This window comes from Hyperolius riggenbachi, chromosome 6, assembly GCF_040937935.1.
Source record: "Hyperolius riggenbachi isolate aHypRig1 chromosome 6, aHypRig1.pri, whole genome shotgun sequence".
Taxonomy (NCBI): Eukaryota; Metazoa; Chordata; class Amphibia; order Anura; family Hyperoliidae; genus Hyperolius; species Hyperolius riggenbachi.
In genome coordinates this window covers 288,257,856-288,281,627 of record NC_090651.1, presented here as the reverse complement: position 1 = coordinate 288,281,627, position 23,772 = coordinate 288,257,856, and the positions used below count along the sequence as shown (strand labels likewise).

The window sequence follows — 23,772 nt, the reverse complement described above, 5'->3', positions numbered from 1 at the left end:
TTGTTTCAGTTTTATTAAACTCAGCAGCAAATGTATACATATATTTTTTTACCACTTACTGGTGTAAATGGTGAAAAATGTCCATTCACTTTCAAAGTATATGCAACAATTGTAGTTTATGAATTCTTCCAACTACTAAACTAGTCCTTTCGCAATTAGAAAAAAAAAACGTTAAACAAGCATTCTGCCTGCTTTAAATTACAATGATGGTTATTCACACTTACAATTTCTGAGGGCATCCAGTGCCCAGGTGTGCTCCAGAGGGTTGTCATAGGATGTATGACTGGAACTGGATTCCACATGGTGGACACCACTTTGCTGAGGTTCCAGGATGCCATCACCACTAGTATGGGGCACTTCTACAGGTATAGCTGTACCATCAGCTTCTGGATCCTTGTCTGGAAACAAGACACAATTTTTTGCCAAGTTCTTCTAAAAAGAGTAGCATATAAATCCTTGAAGCCTTTTCTTTCAGCGGAAAAATAAACAGTTCATATTAGTAATATGAAAATTAAGATCTTATACAGGAAGATAGAGCAAACAACCAGGGCTGTGGAGATGTGGTCCATTAATGTGATTACCAACCAGGAATTTTTTTTCCTGAATAGTGTAGTAAAAGGTAATAATAGATTGAAATCCCTTAACAATTTTTATTGCTGTCCTGTCTCCCCATCTGTGAGAATTTTCTTTGCTTTTGGTCAACACAGGGAGAGGGGAAAAGTTCTCCAAGAGTGATGGCTACAAGTAGCTACAAATAAACCATTTTATGAAGGGTGGGGAATAAAATCCCAGACAAGGTTTTATTGCCTTGCCTCATTCTTGTTTCCCTGTGACTTACCGATTGTTATATAATAAAGCCAAAAAACTGCAGGAAGGTCTTAAAAAATGGAAGTGAGTGGAACGTTCTCTAATAGAGACATTGACTGCAATAAAACCTTTAAAAAGTGTCTAATGCTTTTCCTTATTATCAAAAACTAAAATAAACACCAAATGAAATTGTGCTTTAGGACCGAAAGAGAAGCAACTGTGGGACGGTTCTGTGGTGTTTGTGAAGATGGGCATCTGGCTTAATTAAGCAAATTGAATTTCCCTGCAATATAAATGCAGGTCCACCGCAAGTCAGTTTTCATTTGAAGACATTAGCGTGTTTTTTTTCTCAAGGTGCAGTTTCTCAGCTCTGGATGAAGTCAGAAAGAGATCTGAACTGAAACCTCTGTTTGCACTAGCCTTAATGTTGCTGGTAAACATTGGAAGCCATAATTCTATTTGTAGATATTAAAGGGTCACCATTTTCTCCTATACCCTCTGCTCTTTGAACCAGCTGACACGGTTTAAATAATTACATGGGCTGTGCAGAAAAGATCTTGTTTATAGCTCATCGTTTGACTTGGGTATCTAACCATTACTTTTATGTACTGAAATGTTTACCAGGAGTTACTTTGCAATTGCACAAAATCTCTGAGGTCAACAGATACAGAGTGGTGGGTCACAGAAGACACTAGCAAACAAGCATGACACGTATTAACACCATTTGTGAGCTATTAAAGTAAACCTGAACTATATGTCCCTCTACTTAAGCCTGTCTCTGCCATGTTCTACATGTCTAAATAACAGTTTTACTAGCGCAGAGTATCACCTAATCTGCTGAAGCTGTAGAACCTGGTGCCCGTTTCACTGGGGTGGTCATTATGTATTTTGGAAATTACAGTCTTTTTGGGACTAGAAGACACTCCGGACTATAAGACGTACTTAGGCTTGTGTCCTATTCCATGTCCCTGGTGTCTTGCTCCGCTCATCTTGTGTAATTACAATTAGCAGCTGCAGCCGTGCGTATAACTTACCTGACCCGAGGGTGCCCGCAGCGATCAGCAGCTTCTCCTCTCTCTTGCTAGAGGGAAGGAATGAGAGAAAGAAGCAGCTGATCACTGCAGTCAACCTCGGGTCAGGTAAGTGATACATGCAGCTGCCGCTGCTAAATGTAATTACACAGGAGCAGCGGAGCAAGACAACAGGGAGTCCCAGACATCGCGGCGGGTCATTGGTTCACATTGGCAGGCTATCATAAGTCGGAGACTCCCTGCATTTGGACTATAAAAGACTCAAGGACTTTTTCATCCCACTTTTAGGGGAGAGAAGGGTGTGTCTTATAGTCTGAAAAATACGGTACCCATTTACAGACCTGGTGCTTCAGGAATTCTGAGTGGAGTTCAGACATCTATTTCATATACTTAAGTGTCATGTCCCGGGAGAGATGCAGCACATCCATAGGATTACCATGACATCAGGGGAACTACAAAAGGAATATTTCAGCCAACTAGAAATCTCTTTTTGCGACTTTTTTCAAACTTTCGGGAATTGTTTTAGGCTCACCTCTGTGGGTATTTATTAGCTTTAAATAAGGTAGGTCTTTGTCTACCAGTGCTATCCACTCTTGCAGGGAAGGTACCAGAGGGGACAACCAATGTTTGGCAAGTCAGTAGCCTTGCAGAATAGAGTTTCTGAAAAACATTTTGTCAGCAGACGCCATGTCTTCATCCAACCCATACCCAGTAGACAAATCGAGTTTAAAGAGAAACTCCAACCAAGAATTGAACTTTATCTCAATCAGTAGCTGATACCCCCTTTTACATGAGAAATAGAATGATATTCACAAACAGACCATCAGGGGGCGCTGTGTGACTGATTTTGTGCTGAAACCACTCCCACTAGAGGCTCTGAATACCGCGGTACTCCTGGCAAACTGCCACAATGTAACAATGTTCACAGACAGGAAATGGCTGTTTAGAGCTGTCTAACAGCCAGAACAGCTAGAAACAGCTAAATAACCTGCCCACAGTAACAATGTCACCATGTAATACATGTCAGAATGTGAATCTGGGAGAGGAAAGATTTTACAATGAGCAAACACTCACTAAATCATTTATACATAATTATGGTAAAAATGAAGCACTTTTTTTATTACATTATTTTCACTGGAGTTCCTCTTTAAGGTGCCAGGCAACCCATACAGTCATATATGCGGTTGTGTGTGATTGCTGACAATAGTGCCACGCTAGGAGCAACTGGCAGCCACAAGCTGCAAGTCTCTACTGAAGCAGGTCGGTGTCATAGCCGTAAAAGTGCAGCCTACAGTTAAAATACTGATAGAGAGATTAATCTGATTTCCATTAGACTTTTTTTTTTTTTTTTTTAAAGTGAACGTCCGGACTAAAAATCGACTCAGCAGCACTGAAAAGGCTTGGTGTTTCTTTAACAGTTTCACAGCATCAGAACTTTGTTTTTCTTACCTAAGCCTCATTTTTAGCTGCATAGAAGAAAACTGCCCGGGCTTTTTTCCCCTGATGCTGTGCAAAGCATGATGGGATTTCTGATGTTGTTGCTCTCGTTCTGCTGTTTTGGTGCAAATTTTTCTTTTTTTACATTTTGAATTTGACATTTAAAGCCTAGCGTGTGCAGCTGGGAGGGGTTATCAGGACACAGGACATTTGGAACTGTGTTTCCTGCTCCTTGTCACCTCCTTTCAACCAAAAAGATGGCTGCCCCCATGACAAAGATGGCAGCCCCCATGAATCACAAACAGTTGCCTGTTCTTTTAAAACAGGGTGGGTAAAAAATTATATTACCTATCTACTCTAATTAACATAACTAATGTAACTTAATGACAGTATGTTTGTTTAGGCTGAAGTTCCCCTTTAAGCACACTAATTCACATTCAGGATCTTACTGTTTTTATTTCACATTGATCTCTAAAGCACAGGATTTATTTAAATTCTGACTTTTGTTAAAATCAGTCTTTTAAATTTAAAGCACGCCTTATGTGATATGAAACATGATGAGACAAACAAACCAGCCCTAATTGTCTGACGACCCTTTAGTTTTTTAACACTTGGCAGTGCTGGAAAACAGAGAGTAGTTATGTATGCCAATAAGCTTGTCAAACAGCTTGTCAAATTCAGTTGTTTCCTGAAAAGGAAATACTGTGGAAGCCAAAAGAGTTTTATCTGAGTGAGGGAAGGTGTATGATAAGGTTTTAGGGCCGATTTACATTAGCAATCGCAAAACGCTAGCATCAGCACTTTTAGAGCACTGTATTGCGATCGCTCCAGAATCGCAGAAAAATACTGCAAGCAACACGTTTTGCTAGCTAGCGCTTTGGGGATTCTTCGGCGAATCGCCCGCTATTTGCCCAAGTGAGAATGGGCCCTTAGTGCTGAAGAGTTTAAAAGTGCATGACTTCTGTTTGGCAGCTCAAAAAGGCAGATTTGTCATGGTTGTGGTTTAGAATGAAGTCTTAAAACGAAGCCCTTAAACTGAACATTCAAATATGAGACTCAGTTCTAGGTTAAATTTACCCTCAGTGAAACATATACAATCATCTCCTAAGGTTTATTTTAACTCAGAGGTTTTCTTTAACAGCTAGCATGCAAAATACATATTTTAACTAAACCAGAGGTTAGTGGATTGTTCTATAAATTCATCATGATCAGCATGCCCTGCCTTAACAGTTATTGTAGCTTTAAAGGGATACTGTAGGGGGGTCGGGGGAAAATGAGCTGAACTTACCCGGGGCTTCTAATGGTCCCCCGCAGACATCCTGTGTTGGCGCTGCCACTCCCTGATGCTCTGGCCCCGCCTCCGGTTCACTTCTGGAATTTCTGACTTTAAAGTCAGAAAACCACTGCGCCTGCGTTGCCGTGTCCTCGCTCCCGCTGATGTCACCAGGAGTGTACTGCGCAGACTCAGACCATACTGGGCCTGCGCAGTACGCTCCTGGTGCCATCAGCGGGATCGAGGACACGGCAACGCAGGCGGAGTGGTTTTCTGACTTTAAAGTCAGAAATTCCAGAAGTGAACCAGAGGCGGGGCCAGAGCATCAGGGAGTGGCAGCGCCAACACAGGATGTCTGCGGGGGACCATTAGAAGCCCCGGGTAAGTTCAGCTCATTTTCCCCCGACCCCCTACAGTATCCCTTTAAAGCAGCAGGGGCAGCCATACTATCCCAAGGAAACAAAACAAAAGCCTGGTGCACACCAGAGTTTTTCTGAGCGTTTTGAGTTTTTAAATCTGCTGCTAATGTTATCCTATGTGTCTGTGCACACTGGAGCAATGAGGTTTTGTAAAAAAAAAAAAACCCATAGCATTACATTGGGAAGAGCTTTTGAAACCTCTAGCGCCCAAACGCTAGAGGTTTCAAAAGCTCTTCCCAATGTAATGCTATGTTTTTTTTTTTGTTTTTTTTTACAAAACCTCATTGCTCCAGTGTGCACAGACACATAGGATAACATTAGCAGCAGATTTGAAAACTTAAAACGCTCAGAAAAACTCCTCTGGTGTGCACCAGGCCATATACAAATAGCGAATACTTGTTCTACCTATACAACATAGGTATTGTACTGTCCATGTTTTGAGTTCAGAGAATTTTAGATCATAAATAAAGAGAAAAAAGTTTCAGGCATTTTCCATCTTTGTTGCCTCTGAATGAAGCCAATCCTGATGTCATTTCCTCTCTTACTTTTTTTTATCCTAGAAACTGCACTGTCTAGCTTGCCTTGTAACATGTAAGAACAGCATTGATCATATTTCAGCAGTTTCTCCCTTCTCAGCCTTGTGTCACACTGAACTGCCCTCTCAGCCAATCAGTGAGGAGCAAAAATGTGGGAGGGGACATAACAAGCTTCCTTCTCCTTGGTAATGTACCAAATAGAGCCAGATTAACTGAGATAAGATATATTGCAGCAGAAATGTTTATGATTTTATTGGCATGCTTGCAATGTAGGGTCGAGTTGTAGATTGCATAATAAACACAGAGCAGTGGGTAAATGGAATGTGATTTTATAGCGGACAATCCCACTTTAAGTATAGTTGTATGTTCTGAATTCCACAAGGCAATGATCCAGGGCAAGGAGTCTTTTTTGTTATACCACGAGTACGACTGAATGCACAAAGTTGCATTAAGCATTACTGATATATACAGTAAGGCCTGGTGCACACCAAAAACCGCTAGCAGATCCGCAAAATGCTAGCAGATTTTGAAACGCTTTTTCTTATTTTTCTGCACCGTTTCAGCTAGCGTTTTGCGGTTTTGTGTAGCGTTTTTGGTGTAGTAGATTTCATGTATTGTTACAGTAAAGCTGTTACTGAACAGCTACTTAAGTGCCGTTTTTCAGAGCGGTTTGCGTTTTTCCTATACTTAACATTGAGGCAGAAACGCATCCGCAATCCAAAATCTGCAGCAGCCCGGGAGTATGCGTTTCTGCAAAACGCCTCCCGCTCTGGTGTGCACCAGCCCATTGAAATACATTACCCTAGCGGATCCGCACCCGCACGCAGATCGCAAACCGCAGCGGAAACGCTCCGGTGTGCACTAGGCCAAACAGGCATAGCGGTCCTTGGCCTAAGAGATGTTGAAAGAAATCATTTTCTCCAACAATCCTCCATCTAGCAATAAAAAGCTAAAAGGGTATGGAGAGGTGCTCGATATGCACAGGCAATACGTTTTCTCAGTACAGGGATTCAGTTTTTGTCATTAACTTTTAAAAAGCTTGTTCACCAGATGACTATGAACTTCAACACCTATGTACATTTTCATAAAAAGCTGGCAAGTCCTTTATTATGGAGTGTTAGATCTTTTTTTTCTACAAAGGGCAGAAAATAAGCAATACACACCATTTCAGTATTTATAACATGACGGGATGGGGTTTTATTAGGTTTTCAGCATTTTCAAGCTTCTGATGGACCTATTCAGTAAAGCAGTAAGTGCAAAGTGCAGTAGCCCATATAAACATTCATCTTTTAGCAAGCCAAGTGCAATAAAATGATTTTTAAAGGCTATACACTATGTCACACAGCAGATCATTGCTCTTCTTCCTTTCCTTTTTCCATTGAATAAAATCTGGGATTTATCTTTGGCAGATTTTAAATAACAAATATACAGCATCAAGCTGAAATAGAAACTGTTTAAATTAGTAGTAATTTTAGTATATCTCACTAAAATTAAAGTGAAACTCCACCATCCACTATTGCTGAGAAAAAGAAGCAACCACTTGAATAGCGCTCTGTACATAGCAGGGACTAATGGCAAGCTGTAGATCAAAAGTAAGCAAGTAAAATGCGCATGTTAAACAGTCATTTAAAGCAGTTCCTACCAGACTGTGGTATGGAAGTGCCCAAGCTTGCTCCCAGTCACCGGTGAGAAATGACTAACAAGCTCCTTCTCTCTACAGAAAGATGGGAAGTTTCTAGGCAGTCCATATGCCACAAAATAAGTACAGATTCCAGACTTGGTAAAAAGTGCAATTTCAGCATCAGTTTTGGAAATCTATAACTGGCTGCAAATTGAAATTAAAATATGCTTTTTAACATTTATGTGTTTCCAGGGGCGCCTCGCTTTGCTAATGCTAAAGGCTTTTCTGTAACTGAGCAGAAAAGTGTTTGGCATCAGTTCCTGTCGTTAAGTCACATTTTGAGCTCCACCACTAGATGCAACCGCAGCAGGACGCTACATGCAGTGTCTGAAACATTTTGATTGAACGAGACATCCACGCAATCATCAGTAAACGCATTGATACGAGTGCTTGCTCTTATTCATCTCACTATGGGCATCAGTTGAACCTAGCGTCAAACAACGACCCTGGACGCCACCCGTCTGAACCAAACCTAAATTACCTAAAGTCTTATAGAATGCTGATACAGGTTTGTAGCAATTTTTTTAATGGAAGTGAAGTCTCACGTTAATAAGGCGGGGGAGATATTTATTGCCAGTGTTTTCTATATGGAGCCATCTGGTACAGATGCCCGCAATGAAATAATCATTAAATGTACCTGAAGTTTGCGCACCTTCTCCTGGTTGCTCGAGCTCCACTTTCTTTTTCTCTTCATCTTCATGTTCCCCTCTAAAACAAAGAACAACAATGCAGCTTAATTGTCTGCCTTGGGCAAGGTTAACAGTGGTCCGTAGCATCACACACGTAATGTGTGTGAATTGCAATGGAGACTGGCCATTGATTTTAATGCAAAGCCTGCATGCAGCGAGTTAGAATAACGCAATCCATTACAATGCAGTATTGTGAACAGGCCCATAGAATTGTATGGGTAGTGAGAGGACATTCAGAATTATTCTGCATCACAACTGAGCACTGTGAGCTAGCCCTTATAGTAACAGATGTGTCTGTTTAAGGAAATTTGCAGTAAAAGGAATAAGAGAGGTTGCCATTGCAGTTTGTTAACATGGTTGTCATGCGTATCCACTGACTTCTGTGTAAATGTCCCAAAATATGTATGCAGATCAGATCAGATCAGGTTCACACTACGGGCTCAGCCACACTAGAAGCGCTTTCCTGAGTGCTTGTGATTGATTAGCACTTTCTAAATGCTTTTTAAAAGTCTCTCTAATTCACTTAGCCGCGAATTTTCGCATACGTGATTGCGGCAATTTGTACCTCGATTTTAATGAGAGTGATTGGAAGCAATTTTTAAAACGCACTCAAAGCGCTAATCACAAAGCGTTCATGGTGTGGCTGGGCCCTACCAGAGCTTTTTAAGCGCAAGTGATTTGAAAAGCTCTTGCTAATGCAATGCTATGGGGGATTTTTACAAAATCACATCTTTCAAGTGAGAGCCCACACATAGCATTACATTAGCTTTCAAATCGCAAGCGCTTCGAAAAAGCTCTTGCAGTGTGAACCAGCCCTATGGCAAATGTAGGATAAAGAACAACAAATGTTAAATATTAATAAAATTAACTATATACTATACTTAGGTCAACTAAAAACCAGATTTGGCACCATTCATTTAAGCACTGGAGCTTGGCTATGACATAACTCATATCTATAGTAATTAGTAGGAAGGGGGTATGTCAAGAAAACAGTGTACACACACACACACACACACACACACACACACACACACACACACACACACACACACACACACACACACACACACACACACACACACACACACACACACACACACACACACACACACACACACACACACACACACACACACACACACCCCCCTACCTGGGGTTTTCAGTGGGGAGGAATTAGGGCGGGCATGCTTGGATTGGGTGCCAGCGGGGAGGAATTTTGGGGCGGGAGTGCTTGGATTGGGTGCCAGTGGGGAGGAATTTTGGGGCGGGAGTGCTTGGATTGGGTGCCAGCGGGGAGGAATTTTGGGGCAGGAGTGCTTGGATTGGGTGCCAGCGGGGAGGAATTTTGGGGCGGGAGTGCGTGGATTGGGTGCCAGTGATTAGCAATACAAAGCTGAAGCCAGGAGACAAAATACTGGTAAGTGTAAGGCTGAGGTTAGGAGAAGGTGCCATAGGTAGCAGAATGCAGGGGAGTTAGGTGTAAGAAGGGGAATAGTGTAGCAGGGAGAGATTAGACTTAGGCACTAGGAAGGGGTTTATTTACTTATTTTTTTTTTGGGGGGGGGGGGGGGGGGGAGAAGAGGTAAAGGTTAGGTGTTCGCATGCACATTATGTGACACTCTGCTAACATGTAACTTTTTGACATATAGATAGAATGCTAGATATTACTTTGTTTTCCACCACAAAGCCCTATGGTGCTGTAAGTAACCTTTATCATTTAAGATTGTAACTTTTTTCTTTTCCTTGCCCCACACTTACTCAGCAGCGATCCCCGAAGGAGCTAGTGGAATTGCAGGTCTGTGATCCTCTCCTTTCCATTGTGCCGCCATTCTGGTTATCAGGTCCTGCCAGCTGCACAAGACAAATGTTAAATGGTCTCACGGGGAAATCAGCCACTAGCCATACATAAGAACAGCAGCTCTATGTTATCTCTTTCCGTACTAAATTAAAATCCCGTTTTGTGGATTTCAACATAACAAAATATGCAGTTTTAAAATTCTAAACATTTTTTTTCGCTCTAGCCAAAAAAAAAAAACAAACAAACCTGAAAACGGGTTTTTATAGACAGTTAAAAAAAATAAAAAATATCTAGAAATAGAAATTGAGGTCTAGGGTGCAGTAAATTTTGATATGAATTATTTATTATAATCACACAAAGTCTTAAGCTGGCCACTAACGGTCCAATTTCTAGCGAAAAATCGTTCGAGCGATCAGAAATTCTGATCCCATTGGTTGTAAATATTCTCTGTTGGTGGACACAATCGATTATGAACGAGTGAAAAAAATGTCGTCCGAATGAATTTTCGTCGAATGAAAATGTGGATTTTCTTGGTGGTCGTGATAGATGGGAAGCAATGATTGGTTAGTTGATGGTGTGGTAAACGATTTTTCGTCCGATCAGAATTTCTGATCGCTCAAACGCTAGAAATTGGACCGTTAGTGGCCAGCTTTAATATTATTCCTTCCGTCCATGTGCTTCTCACTGCTACCGACAAAATGCGCAAATCTGAGAACAAATATTAAATCAAGAAAAACTAGTTCAGTGCTCACTAATCTACAGATATTAACATAAATTCAAAAATCATACAATCTTATTATGGTCCTTGTAGAGCGCTCCGCAGCTAGGCGTTTCTGACTAGCATACATTTAAGAAAAATACAAATTGGGGTTGCAAAGTGCTGCATACACTTATATGGATAAATCCACTCAACAGTTCCTTTCTCTTCTTTAGATCGTGGCACCTCATTGACGACCGTCTCATAAAACTGATTCAGTCTGCACAGAGCAATCAGTCTGCTGTGAAGTCCTCTCCTGAAGGCACTTTTATATGCCTGGGGAAGCCGACTGTGACTCATTGCTTGTGCTAAATGAATTTGATTTTGTCTTATGAGACTATCGACAATGAGGTGCCAGGATCTGAGAAAGAGAAAGGACCTGTTGAGTGGATTTGCAAGAGAGGCTGTGGGGTGGCCAATAACGCAGAGACGAATAAGGGCCCATCTTAGGCTGCAACATCTGGTGAGTCAGGTACAAAGGGCGGAAGGTGGGAGGGGGTTGTTCGGTCACCTGGATATGAACCATATGCCTATATAACCCAGATATTGGAATTGAATCATGCCATAGGAGGATGACTTTAATTGGGACTTTCTGTCTTTAATTTTTTAAGCTTGCTGGCATTTATTCATATAATCAAATGTACGCAGTGCTGTGCAGCCCCAATTTGTCTTTTCCTTAAACGCCAATTTGTCTTTTCCTTAAGAACAAATATCATATTCCCATCCACAAGCAGTGAGAATTTGTAATTTTCTAAGAAAGCGATTCCTCCACAGCAAAGATTTTCAAACCTGTAGTCAGGCCTCACCCACAGAACAATCTGTGGATTACAGCTCTGGAACATAGATGGTTAAATGTAAGCTACCTACACACATTAGATGGTAGTTAGATGATCAAGACAAGATTCAACATCCATCTTTCTTGCTAAACAACAAGGAATGCAGAAATATACTTGCTGAGGTCACCAATGAGAGGGTACAGCAAAGAGAAAAACACTTCCCAATGAGGCATTTTTCAGGAAAATACTTATGGTGCTGCCTGATTTAACAATAAATGTCAATAACATCCGTATAGTCTCATTTCCCAAAGCGCGTTGCTTAGGACAGGCTTTGTGAGATGCATTGTGAGAGCAACAATTGTTTTATGCAAAGTGCATGATTGGGGAATACATGTGAGTGTATTACTTTACATACTTTACAATAAAAAAAAAGGTTTCATGCTAAGCTACTATTATTCTGATGGGGAGCCAATTCAGTGGAAAGTTGAGTGTGGACGCTTACGAATATTGCATTCCGCTGCTCTGTGACGGTGCAGCCTGTGGCTCTGGTGAGCAGATTGTGCATTTTGTGTTGGCAATAACATCCATTGGTGTAGCTGGGCCATTGCAAGGTGTTACCCTTTCACATAATCACCCCTGGGTGTTGGTGACATTAAGTTACAGACATACTGCACCAGAACAGGTTTATTTTCTGAGGATGCTTATTGAAGGATACCAGAGTGTGGTTCAGCAAGTCTGTCTCTTACTTACTACCTACAAAAAGTTAATGTTTGCTCGCACTCACAACTGCATCAAACCTTAACGTGCACCAAAGATGAATAATGAAAAAGATCTTATACATACCTTTCTCCAGCCCCATCCACCTGGATTGCTCCTACACCGCCGTCCTCCGCTGCCCGCAGCTACGAGAACCGGGTCCCAGCACTTCTGCCAGATGGACCCAGTCTACCGTAAGAGAAGTGCGCAGTTTGCGTATCTCTCCAGCATCCACTGGAGAGATATGTAGAAGGCGCACTTCTCCTGTGTAGGCTGGCTCCGATGACGTCAGTGATGGGACCCGGTTCTCGTAGCCGCGGGCAGAGGAGGACGGCGGCTTGGGAGCCATCTTGGCAGATGGGCCTGGAGGAAGCCCCAGGTATGTATAAAATCTTTTTCATTATTCATCTCTGGTTCCCTTTAAGGGGGAGTGCTACAGCTGAAAAAGAGTGATGATGCCCTCTGCAAATCAAACATGGCAGGAAGCTGGCACATCCAATATGTATCTTTAATCGTTTTGTGTATAAAAACACCAACGTTTCAGAACCACATAGGACTCCTTTATCACTGCAACATTTGCTCATAGGCAATCATCTTTCTCCCGCAATGGGCTTTATTCACAATGGGCAGTTTCGGTAAAATCATTTTGGATGGTAAAATACCTCATGCGCTATTTTACATTTTTTTTTCCAAATTCACTTAAGTTTTCCCACATGAGGCAGAAGTTCGGTAATTTACCGAACTAACAAGCCTCAATTCACTAAGCCCTGCTTGGTAAGAGTCGCTTACCAGCGTTTAGCAGGGCAGCGTGCAGACAGGGAGCTGCGTGCATCACTCTGAGGTTTTCTGTCCTGTGCATCCGGTCATGCCTTTAGATGTGCTTCAGCCACCAGGGGGAGCTCTTCTGCATGCTAGAACACAGATTTACACATCCAAAAGGAATGCAGGAAAGTCACCTTCCTCTGCTTTGATGCACTGAAAGACCCACTTGATACCCCTTGGCATCGAATCATAGTGAGATGTAGGCTGTGTGGCTCTTCCTATTGGATGCCTGGCTGTCCCCAAAGGCTATCTGTCAAATCCAACGCACAGAGACAGCATGGGGAGAGCGAGTTATCGGCTGCTGTGAGCACTTTAGCCCAGTAATTGAAATGCAGAAATCTTTGTGAATTGACGTTTGATATTTTCTGAGGTAATTACCGCACAACACTACAAAGTTGCCTTTTGCTGATTCAATAAAACGTAACTTTTAATATAATATTAAAAACAAGAACGTTTTTGGCTGAATTATTTCGGAATAACTTGCAAATGATGCCGGGCCTGCAGTTTCTGTCAATTATTGAATAAACAGTCAATTGCTTTATCCCAGGTCCCCTAGCATCAAAAGATAAATATAAAATTACACAACCCCCACCAAACAACCCTAATGGTAGGGTTGTTTGGTGGGGGTTGTGTAATTTTATATTTATCTTTTGATGCTAGGGGACCTGGGATAAAGCAATTGACTGTTTATCCAATAATTGACAGAAACTGCAGGCCCGGCATCATTTGCAAGTTATTCCGAAATAATTCAGCCAAACACTTTCTTAGTTTTTAATATTATATTAAAAGTTAAAAGTTGAATTGAATCAGCAAAAGTAAACTTTGTAGTGTTATATAGATGTTTCAGGTTCTGTGATTTGTAATTACCGCACAAGTCGGTAATTTACCTCACTAGTCGAGAACTCTGATTTTCTGTGCGGCGATCGGTTTAGTGAATTGTAACTTGGGAAGGTGATTAGTAAAATCAGCTGTTTTGAGCATTACCGAATACAGTAATACTTTGTGAAAAGAGCCCAATGTGTCAATCAATCTGTTAAATATCAAACTGAAGAGAATGGGAGTCAGAGCTTCTCTCAGCACTCACAGGACAACTTCTTCCTGTCTGAAACACATTGCATAAATGTTGTTGGGTTGTGGAACGCATCATCTGAGCTTGCTTTCATATAAGAGTGCTTTGGAATACAACCAAGGTCAAGGTTTCACTGTAATGATTTTCCTTAGAGAAAGTGGGGTTACACTTTAAGAAATAATACACCAGAGAATGAAACAGGCGGGTGCTACTGATTGGAAGCATTGTAGGACCAGCGCACTTACAGCAGTGTCCTCCTACCTTGTGCTGATACTGTACCCACTTACTACCAAACAAATGTTAGTGACAGGTTTGACATCTCTGTGTTCTGTACAGGCAATGTGAGATCTGGCAGAACCCCTGCTGGAAACCATTTCAGCAGAAGCTTAGAGGGAACATGACTACTTTGGCTATAGAGCTTTACGCTTCATACAGAATAACCGGCCAATGCAAGCCATTTCCCTGCTGATTGTTATGCACAGTCTGATGCATCTTTGGTAAATAGAGTGACACCTGCTGCAATACAAAAGGCGATGCCAGCTGAAAATGGCCTTCCACTACAGTATGCGCCCCGCTGGGAATTCTCAGCTTTGCTTTCTTCAGGCTTTTATTATTGGCAGCTGAAGCAGACGTTCCCTGCTGGCTCCTAAAATGATCTGGCCGGTTTGTGAATTTTTCATGAATTTGCCCACAACAAATTCAATGCTCAACAATAAATCTAATTTGCGGAGATAATCATCGTCATACTGATATAAGTGGTCAACAGCTGAGTAAAACTTCCTCCGCTCAGTCGCTGTATCCAGCAATACCCGATCTTATCTCATTTGGCCAACAATGTGAACAATTATCCTCAAGCCTGTGTGTGGGTTACAGTAATCCCAGCTCAAGTCTGAGCGGTAACAAGGCAGGCAATACAAAAAAAGATAAAGGTTACTTTAAAGCAGATTTAAAGTCTGGCAGAAGATAGAATTAAAAACGCATCTAACTCCGTACTGGCTTTACATTTATGATACCTTTTCATTTGTATGAAAATCAGCATTATTCCTGGTAATAGTCATCTAGAAGTGGAAGCCACTCTAGCACACTAACGTAATATTCATTCTAATTTGTAAGCAGAACATTGCCATCATCAGACTACACAGCATTCTATCAGTGTAGCCTGCACACAGAAGCTCCCTTAACCTCCTGAGCGTTACGCCGCTTAGGAGTTTTTGCACTATTAGGCCCACCGCGCTAATTTATTAGTTTAATTGTAACCATTAGCTATTGTCTGCCAGCACCTCCGGACCTCCCCCAATTGCCTGCTGGATACATTACCTTGCCTGGATCCCGCAATAGGCGCAGCCTCCCCAGTCAGCTCCAGTCTTCACTATGGGGAGGATCGTACATGACGTCAGAACGTCTTGACTTCACCGACATCATGCGCAGTCCCAATCTTCCCCATAGTGAGGACCGGAGCTGAGCTGGAGGCTGCTCGATTGCTGGATCCCGGTGTGGTAATGTATCCAGCGGGCGATCGGCAGGGGGGGGGGGGGTTAACAGGGTTGGGGATTGTGGGCAGTCAGGGGGTGTCGGAAGACAATACTGGCTAGCATAGTGCTAGCTAGTATCTAAAGGTCACAATTCAACAAGTAAATGAATTCCGGCGGGTCCCGATCGGCCGGAAAACCTCTGCAGCGGCATGCCCGACACAGTGTCGGACATACTGCTAAGGAGGTTAAAGGACACCCGAGGTGAAAATAAACTGATGAAATAAACAATTGTATCTATCCTCCTCCTCCTCAAAATGCCTTTTTAAGATATTCCAGTCTTATTTTATATTTAAATCTACTTTTTAAGTGTTTACTGTTTTGTTTTTGCTCAATGACACTTTAATTGAAGTATGAAAGAGCTAAAATCTATGAACTATAGACCCTTTTTTTTATCTCTTTCCTGCCCTCAGAAGCCATTTTCTGCAGGGAAAGTGTTTTATAGTTGTAATTTCTTATCAGTGAGGATCACAATGTAATCTAACCCACCCATGTTTAACTCTTTCCGGCAGAGAAAGAAAAAAGGGAACACAGCATAGTTATTTGTGTGCTAGGCACTGTACATACATGTCTATCTCATGTCACCTCGGGTATCCTTTGAGCCCGATTTCCTGCATATAGAGATTTAAACACCAAAAATCCACTGAGGCAATGTGTAGCACAGCTTAGGGACTAATGAACTTCCCAGTAGAAATTACATTTAAGCAATTTAACCCTGGTGGCGTAGCGGATACCACTTTCAATAAGCAGCGCTATGTCCCTGGTTCAAATTAGGGCCATGACACTATCTGCATGGAAATTGTACGTTCTCCTTGGTCCCCAGTTCAAATCTATACCAGGATACTATCTGTATAGAGATTTATGTTCTCTTCCTGCCTTTTGGAAGCCTCTTACACACGCCTGACTTAAGTTTGCTGAGGCAGCCGGTAACAACCACCTCAGTTGAAGATCAGGTGTGTGTATGGCAACCGCTGACCCCCAACCCGCAAGCGATCCACCAGATGGATCTACTCAATCCCAGCAATCCTATATTTTGCGTCGCCCCCCCTTCCTCCCCCTGACGCCACACACTCCCCACTCATGGTACGCCATCCCCCCACCCAGATAGCAAAAGAGCGCGTCATTAGCTACATAGCTCACATGCGTGCGTAAAGCAGGGCCCAGCAATGTCGCATGTCGGGGATTAGGTTCTGATCAACAAAGGGTGACATTAGATGGGAGTATGTACAATGCCTAATTGTTCCTTGTCGGCTACTAATGAGCCACTGTAATTTGAGCTGTCAGCTCTGTCTGATCTGTGCTTTTCAGGCAGGCTAAATGTACACACAGGGGGTATTTCTGTGCTCCCATGAAACCAGGAAGTAACAGCTCTAGAGCATCTCACTAGGAGTTGTGTGGGCTGTAACAAATGTTTTTCTGTAAACTTATTATGCTGTTGCTTATCTTTTAGAGCAGAGAGCTGAAGACCTGGGTTTATGCACTAGCCCATAAGTCTCATGTTGTATGGGTAGTGATAAAGGCAGCCTTCATTTGCGCTACAGGTGGCATTTCAGTACGGAGCTATGACTCATCTGTTTGTAGTCCTGGCGAATTGGAGCTCCTTTCCATTAAAGAGGAGCTGTCAGCCATACTATCTCAGAAAAAACAACAACACATATATAAGTAGATAAATACTTGCTCTACTTACATAACATATGTATTGCACTGTCCACATTTTGATTTTACTAAAGTAAAAAAAAGGAAAATCCTTCTTAGGATTCTCCATTTTAACTGTCCATTTTGAAGCCAATCCTGATGTCATTTCTTCCCTTACTCTCCTCTGCCTGATTGTGTATGCATTTCCCCCCCTCCTCCCAGTCTTCAGGCACTCCCACCAGCTCTGCAATAAAAAGTGCATTGCCTCAGCTTAAGAAATATTTGCCAATCTGAGAGGAACAGAGGTGTGGGAAGGGAAAACTGAAGGGAATGAGGCTTCAGCCAATCAGGATGCATTAGTTAAGTCTGAGAGGAAAGTAAAGAAGCAAAAAAAAGACAACCCAGCATGCCCTGCAACTTAATTTGTGTGGCAAATGTACCAAATAAGAGTCAGGTAAACTGGGTAATGATCACATATCAACCAGAAAAGTAATAGTGATTTTAACTTTTGGATTGCCTTTTTACCATCCTTACTACCGTATATTCTGGTGTATAAGACGACCCACCAACTTTTCCAGTTAAACTATAACGTATGGGATATACTCACCATATAAGACTACCCCTCTTCTAATGCACACCAAATAAAAATAAAATAAAAAAATCATACTGGTGCTATGTATGAACAGATACTGGTGCTGTACTGTATGTGGTACCCAGTATATAACAGTATATAGGTGATTGACTAGTTGGATTGGTCAACTCTCCCTCTCCCTAAGTGGATTGGTCAGCTCTCCTTATCTACGTGTTTATCAGAGTGGTATGGAAGAATAGATTGCGCTGTGCCCATAAAATGCGCCTCTTTCAGCCTTCTGCCCCACCCTTGTATCCTATTTACCTCCTTTTCTGCCTCTCAGATCTCGCATATGTGTACCTGCGCCGCTTCACTGCAGTCCTCAGCAGGGAGATCTGAGAGTCGGTAACAGGATAGGGCGTATCACCCGGCATCAATGACACCCGGCGTATAAGACGACCCCTGACTTTTCAGAAGATTTTCAAGGGTTAAAAAGTAGTCTTATACGCCAGAATATACAGTACTTGTTTACCAGATAAAATAAAGAATTGAGTTTTTATTTTATGCCTGACAGTTACACTTTAATATTATGTGTGTGTGCATCTGAGCAAGTTTGCACAAGTCCAGAGCAAGGACTTTTACCTTTAAAATGATTAGTGCTTTGAAGTGAGGTAAACCTGAACCTCCCCTTCAGGATATTTTTGCCTAGAGATAGGAGCCTTTTGTGAGTCTCCTAAGAAACCCTCTGTTACTGATATTTACTTCAGCCGTGTGCTTAACGATACTGTCAAACTGCATAGAAAAGGTTTCTATTCCTTCCTACATGAAAAGTGGCTATAAACACGTCCCTCAAACTTTTTGATGTGTTATGCTGGGCTTTCTTACATTATCTTACATTAGCCTTGGACATATCCACATGAAATCAAGACTACAGCAGTCAGTTATTAAATATATAATATACACCTCTAGACCTGCATTTGTGGTTGTACCAATCACTCACTCCATTGATTGCCCTATCTTCCATTCTAGATTTAAAATGGATTCTTTAATAAGTGAATTAGCTCTTCATGGTCTGTTTATTCTCCTCTGTTAATGTATTAAAGACGTTGTATATTTTTATTTGTGCTTCAATAAACATTATCTTGTTGAAAAAAAAAAATATAACATACACATTTTTCTCCGACACGGTATTGGCAATCAGTTCGTAAATTTGCGCTCCATTTTCAGACATTGAAATCACGAAGAGAGCCTTGTTATCTGCAAAAGAATAACACACATCGTTGGTAGGAAGAGACAAGAGATCCACATTACAACAAATGCTGCTTTTGAATGCATTCTTTGTATTTTTTGTACTGAATGAATGAACCAGTCGGTCAACCTAGGATGATCCGAATGAGTATTGAGTGATCATCTCTTGCATTTGCTAAGGCACTTGTTTTACACACTACGGTTACTAGTAGACTCTCCAGTTCAGTGCTCTCGGCTCTTCGTATTCAAGCCAAACAAACAACGTTTATATTGCGCTTTACTCCTGGCGGACTCAAAGTGCTTGAGCTGCAGCCACTAGGGAGCACTCTATAGGCAGTAGCAGATTCTAGCCTAAGGACTCCTTACTGAATAAGTGCTGGCTTACTGAACAGGATGAGCTGAGATTCCTGTGTCAGAGACAGAGCCTATAACCATTACACTGTCCAGCCACTAACTGTAAGCCAGTAGCTAGTAAGGAATACTAGGGCAAGACTCCCTAACAATGCAACTGCCTACTGAGTGCACCCCTAATGGCTGCAGCTCTCAAGTGCTTTCAGTCCGACAGATGAAAAGAGCTATACAAATGTTAGAATTAGTCTTCAAATTATTAATGCTGGCTAACAAACTCAGTTTTCTTCAAAGACAAAGGGGACGTGCAATGTGAATTACAAACTAGCTTTGCTAGATCTAAGGATCACTATGATAATAAGGTCATAAAAAGTGGTTTGCAGCTTTAGTTTGACTTTAGTGTACATTTTTGTATAACATAAAACATAACAGCACTACTAATCCAGTGCCTGACCTATTGCACCCAAAGCTCCAACAGGATGCAAAAAAAGTACCACATGTATACCAATTCCTACTCCATCCTTTAATTAATTAATATCTTGATAAGTCTATAAATATTCAGGAGCGGAGAGAGTGGGCTGAACGGGACAGACAAGGAAGAGACCGTCTGAAGGAAACTGTTTCACCCCCAGACTGGTAAGTCAAAACCTCCACTACAGTCCACAGCCCACCTCCCATTCTGTGCCTTACAGAGCCCCAGTAGGATGACCGCCCTTTGCCACGTGGTTACAACTTGACAGAGGACGGTCATTCGTCCAAAACGGCAGTCTGTTGTGCAAAATCCATCTGCGATGTGACACTGCTTGGTTTATGCAGTGACTTTCAACCATTTGCCATATGAGCTATTAATCACATGAGCTATAAATACAATTCCTTGTATAGATGTGACATCTGTTATTCACAAAGTGCATATAAATAAAAAGAAGAAGACCTGAAACAATGAAATCTGTTAGACAGATTGACCATGCATGACAATTGTATGCTATGAGGTGTGCCTTTCACTGCTACATATTCTCAGTAGAAGAGAGTAGGAATCCAGAACTGAACGCTGTACACATCCGGTACATTTCTAGCATTATTATGAGAGCTTTTAAAGAGACTAACTATAAAAGAGCCCCTGGAAGGTACTTACCTTGGGAGGGGGAAGCTTCCCCCGTCCTGCGCAGACATCTGGATCTCGAGTTGGCTCCCTCAGGCACAAAGCGGCAATAATATTTACAATTGCTGGCACAAACAGCAGTGCCAAATCGAGTCCGCTGTACTGCGCAGGTGCGCGCCATATGCACCTGCACAGTAGAGCAGACCCGATCGGGCTCAGCTATTTCCACTGGAGTCCGAGTGAAGAGCCGCTACTGCGCATGAGTACAGCCCAACAAGGAGATACCGGGGGTGGGGGGCAGCAATGGATCCCCTCTACTGAGGAGGAAGGGGTAAGCCTCTTTAGACTTACACTTCTGGAGATAAGTACCCCCAGGTCCCCCCCCCTCCCCCCAAGATCATTTTTATTGTTACAGATTCTCTTTAAGACAGAGAACAGGAAGATATGACACTTATAGTATAAGGTTTTCCATGATAGATTTGTGTCAGCGCTTGTGACTGTCAAAAGCATTAGATATGGCCCACACCATTCTCTTTCAAGGTTGAATCCTACTCAGAGCTCCTGAACTGGTGCTGATCTGGACTGCTTCTTGCCACATCACCAATTTGAACAGCTAGGTGGATCATTCAAAAATGTTTAATGCAAACCAAGCAGCTTATTTTGCCTGAAAATTTGGATAAATTACAAAAACCTCTGTAAAAGAAAATGCTAAACTAATTTAACGTAAACAAAAACGATTGCCAGGCTTGAAATAAATTGACTTGCATGGTTTTCAATTATGCCAAACAAGAACTGAGAAATGGACTGACCTGTTGCAACTTGTCGTACTAGAACAGTGTTGAGCTTGATGACAGGACTGAAGGTGTGTTTGCTGTCTGAGGTGGTGGCCAAAATCTTACTGTGACATCGAAGAATCAGTTTGTCATCTTGTTTCTGAAGCAATACCAGAATGTCTTCCAACAAGAGAGTGTATAAATCTGTGAAGAGTATGCATAATTCAGCATATTATATATTCTCAAATCTTTGGGTCATGACATTTCAGCAAATTACATAAAACTATATAGCAACTTATTATAAACATCAAGACATGGGGCCATAAGCAATTCTTTTTCACCTAAGTTTTTCCCTAGGATATACTTTTTCATGTTCTGTTTAAAATGACGTTTTAAAACTCTGCAATTGAAAAAAAAAAATACCAAAAGTATTTTCTTGCTTGCTGATGGTTTAAAAAGCATTTTATTGGTAAGATGAAAACATCACCTAGGAAAACTCAGGAGAACAATGTAATTGCATATGGGCCATGATGTCTGACTCTTCCCATCAAGAATTTGAAAGATCCACATACCTCAAAAAGCCAAAACATAAAACCACTCGCCCAATATTGTATAGGTTTTCTCCCTTGTGCTCCAGAACTAGCTCTGACCTGTCAAGTTGTGGACTCAACATTACCTCTGATGGTATCAGTATCAGGCACGAAGACATTATCTTGTAAGTGGGAGCTCCAGGTAATGGACTGTTTTGCACAGAAAACCCCACTAATCAAATCTAGATCTGGGGAACTTGAAAACCCGAAGAAAATGTTATTCATGAGGCTGGAGCACCTTCTAAGACCAGACTCCACAGACCAGTCTGGACCTCAGGTGCACATTATGGGCATGGTCAGTGGTTGACAGGGTCAAAATTGACACGCCTCTATATCCCTGTCACTTCAGGTTCCCTTTAACTGGTGCTCTTGTAAAAGATGATCAGTCTTATTAACCTGTGATTGGTATTAATGGTGTGGCTGACCAGTCTACATGTGAGATTTTAAGTAGGTACACTATTTAGGTACGCATTAAAGAGGCACCATAACGTCACATAAAAGAATGTAATAAATTATTTAGGATACAAAATTTTACATTAATTAGCCTGGTTTCAGCAACAGAAACACTCCCTATTCTGGTATGTAGCCCCCCCCCCCCATGTGACATTTAGCCTAGGCCATTAAGTTACTTAGCCTTCTGCTCCAATGCACTCTGGGAGAACAGGAACATTTTTAAAAGAAAGCAGTGGTTCACTCTAATGTGCTTTTTAATGCGTAAATACCAATAGATTTAAACAAAAGGCCAAGTCAAATATCAGGATAACAGTGTCAGCGATGTATTTTCTGTACAATACATGACAAATACTGAAGTTTATCTTTTTCTACATGCATGCAACACAATTTGGCAGAAACATGGCGTGCCCATTACTTGCTGTACAAATATGCAAAGCAATTTAGTATTTCCACCTACCAATGATCTTGTCACGATTAACCTTCCAAGCCAAAGGCCCCTCATGAAACATTTTCCTCTTTGTCAAATCCAGAGTCTGAAAGCAAATACAGCATTACTATTACTGGATGAAAAAACGAAATAATTACTTGGAAATAGTCTTACCAGACTTGGGAGACAGAACATATTAAGACTCTAAACTGCACTCTATGTTCAAGATGCAGAATAGATACCAGCGTTTGGAGGCCACCTCATGGTTCCTTTAGCGAGTGCTCTCATTTGATAATAAGCAGTCCATGGCATACATGCTTTGACCCACATGCTTTGATAAAGGGAGCCTGTCGTGGTCTTGAAACATTGATATCTATTCTCCTGGATTCAAATTTTAACAAAGAGCGCTGACTCTTTTCACATATTATTAAACGTATGAGTGGTGTCATTCACTACACTTAAAGTGAACCGAGGTGAGAGGGATAAGGAGACTGCAACATTTATTTAAATTTTAAACAATACTAGTTGCCTGGCAGTCCTGCTGACCCTCTGCCTCTAATACTTTCAGCCACAGTCCCTGAACAAGCATGCAGCAGATCAGGTGTTTCTGACATTATTGTCAGATGTAAACTAAATTAGCTGCATGCTTGTTTCTGGTGTAAATCACACTACTGCAGCCAAATAGACCAGCAAGGCCGCCAGGCAACTGGTATTGTTTAAAAGGAAATAAATATGGCAGCCTCTATATCACTCTTACCTCGGAAATCCACTAGTGAATGTGCTTTCTACATTCATTTTCTGACACACATTAATAACAGCAATGGGTCAATGACTTCCAGTAGAATGCCAGCCAGAACAAAATTACCAATGAACATACTGTATGTATGTATGTAACAACATTTGTAATACACATAATGGATGGTGATTATTCAATGTATTAGTAACTGTATTTAATACCATTGTGTAATGCCGTAATATGAAATATTGAAACAATTTTTTTTATTTAATACCCAAAATGTAGTGTGTTCCTACACTGATGCTTGCTTGTGATTGCCTGTATGAATGAGTTTCATGTTTGTTGACACGTGTATATGGTAGATTCAATTCAACCAGAGAATCAAGCACGTTTCCCCCGATGTCGCCTAAAGATCCAGCATACCAGAACATTAGCAATGACTCTCGAGTGACACCAACCACAATGTTCGCTTCCTCACCCCGCCCACTGGAAACCACCGTATTCTCTGCAGT

General features: G+C 41.6%; 1 protein-coding gene across 7 annotated transcripts in view; it reads right to left on the bottom strand.

Annotated features, from left to right (window-relative positions):
• ARHGEF12 (Rho guanine nucleotide exchange factor 12) overlaps positions 1–23,772 on the bottom strand; it is a 243,186-nt gene that overhangs the window by 25,923 nt on the left and 193,491 nt on the right. For 6 of the 7 annotated variants that reach the window (XM_068240993.1, XM_068240994.1, XM_068240995.1 and 3 more), the window contains 6 exons: positions 22,555–22,630; positions 21,091–21,258; positions 18,756–18,843; positions 9,632–9,724; positions 7,822–7,892; positions 225–398 (listed from right to left, as the gene is read on the bottom strand). In XM_068240993.1, the coding sequence (XP_068097094.1) occupies positions 225–398; positions 7,822–7,892; positions 9,632–9,724; positions 18,756–18,843; positions 21,091–21,258; positions 22,555–22,630 (670 nt within the window). The remainder of the gene's footprint in view (positions 1–224; positions 399–7,821; positions 7,893–9,631; positions 9,725–18,755; positions 18,844–21,090; positions 21,259–22,554; positions 22,631–23,772) is intronic. The other variant, XM_068240996.1, reaches the window with a different exon arrangement.